Source organism: Sebastes umbrosus, chromosome 10 (genome assembly GCF_015220745.1).
Source record: "Sebastes umbrosus isolate fSebUmb1 chromosome 10, fSebUmb1.pri, whole genome shotgun sequence".
Classification (NCBI taxonomy): Eukaryota; Metazoa; Chordata; class Actinopteri; order Perciformes; family Sebastidae; genus Sebastes; species Sebastes umbrosus.
Window position 1 is genome coordinate 14,886,991 of NC_051278.1, and position 9,575 is coordinate 14,896,565.

The window sequence follows — 9,575 nt, forward strand, 5'->3', positions numbered from 1 at the left end:
CTGTGCACCTTGCCCACCCTGCCAGGCCACACAGGCCTCAACCAGAGCAGTTCCTCAACAGCCTCTCGGCCTGGTTTTGTTCCCCCTGTGTAGAGAAGGACGAGCAAGGTCCCATTTCTGAGGCCTGGGACGTGGACCCGGGCATGATAACCAAACTCAAGGAGCAGTACAGAAAGGAGCGCAAGGGGAAAAAGGGGGTGAAGAGTAAGTCCTGTCGGGCGTTGCTGCCTCCCTCCTACTCCTCTCTCTGTAGAGCCTGACTTTCCTGAGTTCAGCCAAAAAGCCTCAAATCAAAAAAACAAAACATCTTGGCTGTTTTTTTCTCATCTCCTTCTTGAGCTGCTCCTTATTATGCCTACTCGGCATTGCTCTGTCCTTTTGTCTATCATTTCATACTGAATGTCTCCCAAATACAAAATCTGTCACCTTTTACTATCCTACTGTAATGCTTGATGCATGTTCTTCTGTCCCGTTTAAATGTTTTTGATTTATATTCACATCATCATCTTGTTCATGCCGTCAAATATCAGAGATTAGTGTGAAAATTAGTCGTGATGACACGTCCATCTCTGACCCATCTGGGCTAGCGCTAGCCTCCACAGTCGTCTGTTTCCTACATTGGTATCTTCTCCACTCAAAATAACATAATTACCACCATCTTCATCCTCATCTGTCAGCCATGTTGATACTACAGTAATGTTGCTGCTGTTGTAAATTGATGGCAATTACAAGCTTTTTCAGTGACTCAGTGAAGTGACTCAGCTGAATACTACTGCTCTCTGAATAACGGCCCACTTCAGATGTAGCCTCTTACTGTGATTGAATCATGAGATCAGTTCATCTCACTTTCTTCTACATTCGACACCACGTTTTACACTTGGCTTCCTCCTCCTCTGGTTTATGCAGAGATCTATTTTTTATCTTCACGCTGTGTCTTCATTTTTATCACTTTTGTGGGCGTGTGGAGGAGATCTTCAGGAGATCTGTCAGGGTTGTTTTTTTGAGCAGTTGTCTTTGGCATACTAATATTTGCACCAGGGTTAAGGTCTGATTCTAAGGGGCCACATTTGTTAAAATTAGGGCTGTCAATCGATTCAAATTTTGAATCTCATGATTGTCCTTGATAAATTGCGATTAATCGTAATTGTTTTTTATCTGATCAAAATGTACCTTAAAGGGAGATTGTCAAGTATTTAATACTCTTATCAACATGGGAGTGGACAAATGTGCTGCTTTATACACGTATGTATATATTTATTATTGGAAATCAATTAACAACACAAAACAATGACAGATATTGTCCTGCAATGTGTGCTGACTTGACTATGACTTGCCCCCAAACTGCATGTGATCATCATAGTCATGTAGTAGTCATGTCTGAAAGAGGGGAGACTTGTGGGTACCCATAGAACCTATTTTCATTCGCATATCTTGAGGTCAGAGGTCAAGGGACCCCTTTGAAAATGGCCATGCCAGTTGGTACCATAGATTCCTTAGGTTTTCTAGTTTCATATGATGTCAGTATCTTCACTCTAGCTTTAAAACCGAGCCCGCTACAACCTATAAATCATAAGTTGCGTTAAAGAAATTAGTGGCATTAAAACAAATTTGATATAACGCGTTATTATCGCATTAACTTTGACAGCCCTAGTTAAAATGCTTATGATTATAAAATAAACATCCATATGTGGTTCACTAAAGACTCTGCCTGGGCTGAGACCTCATAAAATGCAGCTGTATATTGTATTGCTCTCTCCACACAGCCCGCACTTGGAGATAAACATATCTCAAAACCTTTTTCAATTCATCTAACAAGGACTCTGGTGTTGACTTCCTTTCATTTTCTCTTCTTTTACATACTATAATTAATTTTCTTCCCTTTCAGTGCTGCTTTCCTTCCATATTCATTCTGCGTTCTTTTTCCAGCTTGTACTCACAGCTTTTTAATGAAATTATTTTCATACTTTTTGCCTCTTTTTGTCTTTGCTCCGCTCTCCATCGCTGTGTATCAGTTTGTTAACACTGTTGACTCGTTAAACAGGGCCCAACCGGTCTAAGCTGCAGGACATGCTGGCTAACCTGAGAGATGCAGAGGACTTGTCCCACATGCAGCCTCCACCACCATCCACCCCCCAGTCCCGGCCCAACGCCGCCCGGTTCAACGAGCACGAGGGGAACCGACCGGATGAAGGTGCTCGAGCAAAAACTCTTTGTTAGACTGTCTTAAATTCCCTTCATCCCTGACTAACTGTGTCCACAGCGGTTGTATATTTATTCATTTGTTCTTTCCCCAGTTGAGGCGCTGACCTTCCCGCCCACCTCGGGGAAGTCGTTCATTATGGGCACAGACGAGGCCATGGAGAGCGAGCTGGGCCTGGGGGAGCTCGCTGGACTCACCGTGGCCAACGAGGCCGACAGTCTGGCATACGATGTGAGTAGGAAGAGGCAGAATGGATTTTAAGAGCCATGGGACCTCTTCTCTGGGGGAAACTATTTCTGTTCATGTTCTCATGAAAAACAGCCATCCCACCTTCCTCCTCTAATCCGCAGCAAACTTTACCAGCTCACGTCACATGTTGAAGACTTGCCATCTGTGTGTCAAACAGCTATTTTTATAGGCAGCGCCAGGGAAGCTGCTTTGAAAGTGTGATATTGGAAGATATCAGTTATTTTTTGAGATCACGTTTACAATCGTAATGTCAAAGTCACATGGCTATAAAAACACACCTACGTGGGTTGTAGCAGGCTTTTTTAAGATAGGATGGTTTTAGTGCAATAGCATGTATTTATGGAGAAAAAAAAAAGTGGTTAAAGGATATTCATCACGACATACAATGAACCATCATTAAAAATGCTAAATTTGATATTCAGAGCATTAATATAGCATCAAATAATTATTGTCTGTGTAAAGATATAGAGAAGTAATGTCTACCTGAGCAGAGAATGAAGTCGCTCTCCCTCTGTGTGTATTGTAATACAAGTTTCTCTGTGCTTTGTTTACATAGCTAGGGCGGCCACGGCCACTGGCTGTTGAGAGGCAATAAAAATGCTCCCGATCCTATATTTAGCACCAAAGAAAAGTCATTAAAAGTTCCTCTTTTTAATCACAAAAACAAAGTTATTTACCATAGCTGGCAACTCAATATTACAGAAACACTATTGTATTGTATTACACTACCATTTTTTTTTTAATTTCACTTTTCCCTTTATTTTCTTTCCATGAATGTATTTTGTTTTACTGGTTTGTTACTTTTGCAAATAAACACTAAACTCGCAAACTACTAAAGAAGCTGCATAACTACGGCTAGGACTACTGATTATATGTGATAGTACTGTTGATTGGATATTCAGTTTCTGATTAGATGTGTCCTCCTCAGATTGGCAACAATAAAGATGCCATGAGAAAAACATGGAACCCCAAATTCACCCTGCGAAGCCATTTTGATGGGATTCGAGCTCTGGCCTTTCACCCTGTGGAGCCTGTCCTGGTCACTGCGTCAGAGGACCACACGCTCAAGATGTGGAACCTGCAAAAGACCGCTCCTGCCAAAAAGTAAGAATGTATTCACGTTATTCCAGTTCAACCCGATTCCTACTGTTGGTTTAATTTTTTCTCAGCCAAAAGGAAGGAAATCAACAGCTTTAAATTTACTGTTGTATTGATTTCTGTTAGAGAAACTAATACTCAGACAGCAGTGTGTTTGGTTCAGCCTCTAGCAGTCTCGCCGCAGCAGAGTGAACGTCATTAGAGAGATTAGAGAGTTGTTGATGACAGTCTTTGTTGCTGCAGTGTCTCACGATTCAGCTGCAGGAAACTGTCCCCATGTGACAAAGGGCTGACTCATTATGTCAAGTCACAACTCTGCAGCCCACACACACTCGTCCGTAGTGATGTGATGGATTTTATTTTTTAGAGGCTGACGTCATTTTAGAGTCGAGGGTATTCGAGTATAAGAGTATGTGCAACTCGATCACTGGTATAGCAGCAAAATGTGCGGCCATCTATTGCCTTGTACAGTTCTACGCCAATCATTTTGAATTTAATCATTAGCCGTTTATCCATTCACATATTTTTAATGCACATTTTGGAAGTATCGCTTTGGAAAAGCTGTATGGAAACGGCAAAATACAATAAAACTCTGCTCAGTTGCTGAAAAAAATGTACGTTCACTTGAGGTGGTTTTTTACTTTATCGAGCTTTATCGAGCTTATGCGCTAAACAGGATATGGAAATGTCTTTGCCAAATATATTCTGACATAGCGAACATTTAACTCACATTACTGATCGGCTGTTTACGCTGTCGGTGTCTTCTCAGATATTCCCATAAGGTGTGAATGCTTACATCGTCTCTCCATTTTTCTATCGTAACATGGGTTAGATACAGGTTAGATGGCCAAGTCGACTTGTTTTGTTTCCAGTTTCTCAATCTCTACTTCTTCTACTCTATTTACTGGCGGATTACAGCCACACATAGCCTTCAGTGCAACTTCTGACCAAATTAGTTGATGGAAACGTGCCTAATTCGCATTTCTTTTTGCAACATTTCAAAATTTTGCTTAAAATTCACTTGACAGTTGAATGGAAACACGACTACTGACACATATTAAGCTGGCTCTGCTGTTTGGTTTTCTATGTAACATTAATGAACACATTGTTTGTCCACAGGAGTGCATCTTTAGATGTGGAACCGATCTACACTTTCAGGGCCCACAGGTAAAAACACTGCACATACATAAAACATTTCAGTTTAGCGTTGGACAAGAACTTTTGCTAATTCATTATGATTGAAACCACAGGGGGGCTGTACTGAGTGTGGTGATGAGCAGTACAGGGGAGCAGTGTTTCAGCGGAGGGGTTGACGGGACTATACAATGCTGGAACACGCCAAATCCCAACATCGACCCCTACGACTCCTACGGTAACAGCGTCGTTGTGTTGTGTTTGAATCTCTGAGGGTTTTCAGATCAGATGATGGTAACTGACTTTGTGTTTTCTGTGTCAGACCCGTCGATGCTGCGCGGCGCGTTGTTGGGACACACTGACTCCGTTTGGGGTTTGGTGTACAGCAGCGCACACCAGCGCCTCCTCTCCTGCTCGGCAGACGGGACCGTGAGACTGTGGGACGCCAACACCACCTCCCCCGCCCTCGCAGTATTCAACGAAGACAAAAGTACTTGCTTGTATCATGACTTTGTTTTTCCTTAATATTTGCTTAAATAGAATAATTAACATAAATATATGTCTGTCTTTCTGTGTACAAGAGCTTGGAGTTCCCTCCTCAGTAGACCTGGTGTGCAGTGATCCGGCCCACCTGGTCACATCCTTCACAAATGGAGAGATGGGCCTCTTCAACATGGAGACCCGCCAGTTGGTCCTCAGTCTCGAGTCCAATTTGGAGCCGGGTAGGTTTGTCAGATGAAAGGCTGCAGCATTCAGACCTCCCATCAGTAAAATTCTCTATCGATTTCTGGGCTAATAATAATGAAACACACCATATTACACTGGTTGAATTCAATCATAATGTTGAAGTGGAGTAGGGAAATATGGCTCTTGAGTACCATCTGGTGGCGGCTGTAGGAAATTAAATCATTAGCAGACGCTCTGATGCAAACTCCAAGTTTACTGCCAGTTAGGACACTGATACAGTACTTTAGTCATAAGACCTAACTGCATATCATAATAATGTTAAGAATATCTGTCTCGTATTAGTAAGTTGTTTACCAGCAAGTACTGATGTCTGCATTAAGTACAAACTGACTCAGAGTGTTACCACACTGCTTAAAAAAATGTTAGCATTAAGCTAAGATGAACATGCTTAACATCCACCGACAGAGCACAGGTTCCTAACCTTAGGGGTCGCCAAAGCATCACGGGCGTCGTGAGGCTTTCTTGATTTTAAGGCGTGGATGACAACTTGTTATTCAGTGATAGTGATGGGTTCCTTAAGGAAAAAGGTTGGAAACCACTGACATAGAGTGTAATATTTCCACAGATTGGACTTTTAGTTGCTAATGGTTTGATGTTGAACCATTCAGTGATGTCTAATGTGCTTGTCTGTTTTTAACCAGGCACCCCCTGTCAGATCAATAAGGTCCTCAGCCACCCGACTCTTCCCATCACCATCACTGCGCAGGAGGACAGACACATCAAGTTCTTTGACAACAACAGCGGGAAGCTGATTCACTCCATGGTGGCTCACCTGGATGCTGTCACCAGCTTAGCTGTCGACCCTAACGGACTTTATCTCATGTCAGGCAGTAAGTACCTCTTAACCACTGTCTCCTTGTGCTTTCTCTAACAGAACTGTTTTCCCTTTATACACTAGTTCATTGATAGATTATCTGCCTCAGACTCAACCCAGCAGTGACTGTGAGTGTAACGTGTAGGTGGCTATGTGAGAGTTATTTTCCAAGTGTTAATGTGGTGAGTATTTTATTTTTTTTTAACCTGACTGCTGTGCAGCTGAACTTATCAGAAATATATATTTTTTTCAGAATCTTGAAAAGCCTTATATGTGGTAGTATAACGTGTACAGTTTTTGTGTAACAGTAGCAATATTGTTTTTTGGAGGATTATTTTTGGAGCAGCAGCAGGTGTGTAAAATAGATGACTAAAGCCTCGGTTTTACTTTCTGCAAGGACGGTCTCTAGAACATGAGCTGACGAGGAAACGTTTGGATCTTTTATACTCGGAGGCAAACCAACATTCTCAAATCTCCTCAAAGTTCTCCATATTTGCCACCTATCCATATTCGCGTATTTAGAAAAGATTTGGCGCACGGAAACCCCACGAAGGGACGTGTCTGATGGTGAGATGTCTCTTTGGCCGTGCAAAGACTCGGGCCCTCGCGGATGTGGCAACCATAAATCATGCTTAATTCAGTCACGGATCATTTAATTAGGACCAAGAACATGCCTTGTACAGGATAATGTCACTGATAATTATAGTACTTTCATGTACTGGTACAGTCTGAACATTTGTAAGCAGTTACTTCACTCATGTCAAGTCAAGTCAATTTTATTTGTATAGATCAATATCACAAATTTGCCTCTGGGGGCTTTACAATCTGTTCAGGATACGACGACCTCTGTCCTTTACAGTACGACCCTCTCTTCGGATAGGGAAAAACTCCCTATAATAAAGTAAATAAGGTTCTCCCAAACATCCTATGTGCCACAAAGACGCAAGTCTTGTTTACAAGTTTTAGGAGAAACTGGGTCTTGCTCACAGTCACTTATTGCACGTCCTTTGTACATCACAATAAGTTACATTTTTATGCCTCTGCGCCGTCGACAGGCCGCAGCCGGAGGCATTATGTTTTCAGGTTGTCTGTCCGTCCATCGGGTACGATCTTGTAAACGCGATATCTCAGGAACGCCTGGAGGGAATTTTTTTCAAATTTGCCTCAAACGTCGACTTCGACTCAAGGATAAACTGGTTTGATTTTGGTGGTTAAAGGTCACTGTGACCTCACAAAACATATTATTGTCTATAACTCAAGAATTTATTTGCTAATTATGACAATTTCACACAAACGTCTAACAGGATGAAGTGATGACATTTTGGACAGGCATGGATGTAAACTGCTACTTGACTGGTTGGTGCAGGCGTACAACTGCGAGGCGGTAACTCTAGTTTAATCGCTGTAACTCGTTATGTCCTCTGCAGGTCACGACTGCTCAATACGTCTGTGGAACCTGGAGAGTAAAACCTGCATCCAGGAGTTCACGGCTCACAGAAAGAAGTTCGAGGAGTCGATCCACGATGTGGCGTTTCATCCGTCTAAATGCTACATCGCCAGCGCCGGGGCAGACGCTCTCGCCAAAGTGTTCGTATGACGCGGAGCTGCGTCTCTCCCTGCAGCCCCGCTCTCTGACTCAGCCTCCCACGATCAGGGACCAATAGAGACACAGGAGGGGACGGACGTTCAGGCATGGGTCCATCCCACCTCTCACAGCCCACTGGTTTCCTGTCGGACTGGTAGACTATGTAGCCGCTGGCCTCAAACGGGCTACCGTACCCATAAAGAGGGTCGGCAGGGAGGGCAGTCAGGAGGAGAATTAGCTCTCTAGTCCTCCATCTACCATCCAGGCAGGCCTGGGTGTGACCGGCCACAGCGCCCCCCCCTCAGACAAACTAAAACTTAACCTCCGTAGCGAGGAGGCTCAGGACAAGTGTTAAAGAGTGTGGAGTGGAGAAATGAGGTTTCAAGCCGGTCTTCTGCCCCTGCGACTTCACGCTCATCCCAAATCCCTCTGGCCCTCGACCTTGGCTCTCAGACGAAACCAGGTCCGGACCCTTTACTCCAAGTCAGGTTTAGTGTTGTGTTGTTCCAGAAATGTGGGGTACTGAAGGCTCGCTGGAGCTGTCGTGGAAGCCTCTCTTCTTCTTCTCTGCTTCTCAGACGGACTCTGCTCGCTGGCCTGCCTTTATTTTCCTTTTTAAAACACGTATTGACAAATGTGCCTTTGCTTTAAAAAAGGTCTTGAAAATGTTATTTTAACAAGCTCATTTCGGGGGAACAGGGAGGGAGGGGACGGCGGAGAGATGGAGCCGGTTGTCACAATGTTGTCGATTTTAACATTGGATGTAAAATTACAAATGCTTATAATAAACAAAATATATATTCAGTCTTAAAATTTACTGTGCAGCGTGAGTTTGAGTGCTCCTTTTTGATAAGTGTGGTTGGGGAATCAATTTTGTGCATTTCAAGGCAAAGCTGGTAGAGTGATACAGACCATTAAATATAATGCCTGTTTGTTAGATTAACTGTACACTTCACAAATACGATTACAAGCATATGTGTCCAAAGTAAACCATCTTGGTTATATAATTACAATTCAAACTTGGTTCTAGATGTCCATTTTTAGGAATAACTAATTGATTTTGGCCAGTTTGCTCTTGTGTGAATTGAATGGCTTGTACTGTATGTAGTTTTCCCCACTTGTGCGGACATGCTCAACTACAATGTGATGTATCCTGTCCAGATATTTACAGTAGTCCAGTGTTTAGCAGGACATTAGTGCCGTGCTGTGGGACTACTTTGAAATAATGCGTAAACCATCCAAATGTCCTGCAAATCCCAGTTTACTGTAAAACTGTGAGGACGAAACTATCCTGGGTGAAAAAACAAGTCAATCAAGATGTTGTACCTGTAGAGTACAGCTTCAAATGAGCCATTTTCTCAGTCACTGGTTTGTATATGAAAGTATGTTAAAAATAAAACCTGCTGTAAAATGTTAACTGGGTGATTATTGGTCATTTGACAAACGTGGAAGCTGTTTGCAATTTGTAGAAACCAAATGTGGTTATCAGTGCAGATCAGTGGTTGTGTTGTTACGCCGTGGGTACAGCTTGATCCCTGGTTTTCATCCTGTATTAGTTTACATTTTGACAAATTGGCACCATTAAACATATTATTGTTGTCACAATACTGGAATTTTTAACTTTGATACAATACCTTGAAAAATATCGATATGCAATACGTTTTTTCGATACCGCATGGAATAATTGACGCAACATCGAGGGCTTAAAACTTTTAATTTTTAGGAAAAGATAAACGGCTGTCGGAGAG

The 9,575-nt window shown here is 42.6% G+C and overlaps 1 protein-coding gene across 2 annotated transcripts in view; it reads left to right on the forward strand.

Annotated features, from left to right (window-relative positions):
• Positions 1 to 9,244, forward strand: part of LOC119496019 (striatin-like) — a 34,311-nt gene extending 25,067 nt beyond the window's left edge. Inside the window, exons 8-17 of one of the 2 annotated variants that reach the window (XM_037783028.1) lie at positions 94 to 204; positions 2,042 to 2,191; positions 2,295 to 2,431; positions 3,378 to 3,553; positions 4,667 to 4,714; positions 4,798 to 4,919; positions 5,004 to 5,171; positions 5,263 to 5,403; positions 6,070 to 6,258; positions 7,670 to 9,244. In XM_037783028.1, the coding sequence (XP_037638956.1) occupies positions 94 to 204; positions 2,042 to 2,191; positions 2,295 to 2,431; positions 3,378 to 3,553; positions 4,667 to 4,714; positions 4,798 to 4,919; positions 5,004 to 5,171; positions 5,263 to 5,403; positions 6,070 to 6,258; positions 7,670 to 7,839 (1,412 nt within the window). In that variant the 3' untranslated portion in view covers positions 7,840 to 9,244. The remainder of the gene's footprint in view (positions 1 to 93; positions 205 to 2,041; positions 2,192 to 2,294; positions 2,432 to 3,377; positions 3,554 to 4,666; positions 4,715 to 4,797; positions 4,920 to 5,003; positions 5,172 to 5,262; positions 5,404 to 6,069; positions 6,259 to 7,669) is intronic. The other variant, XM_037783029.1, reaches the window with a different exon arrangement.
• Positions 9,245 to 9,575: the final 331 nt, after the last annotated feature.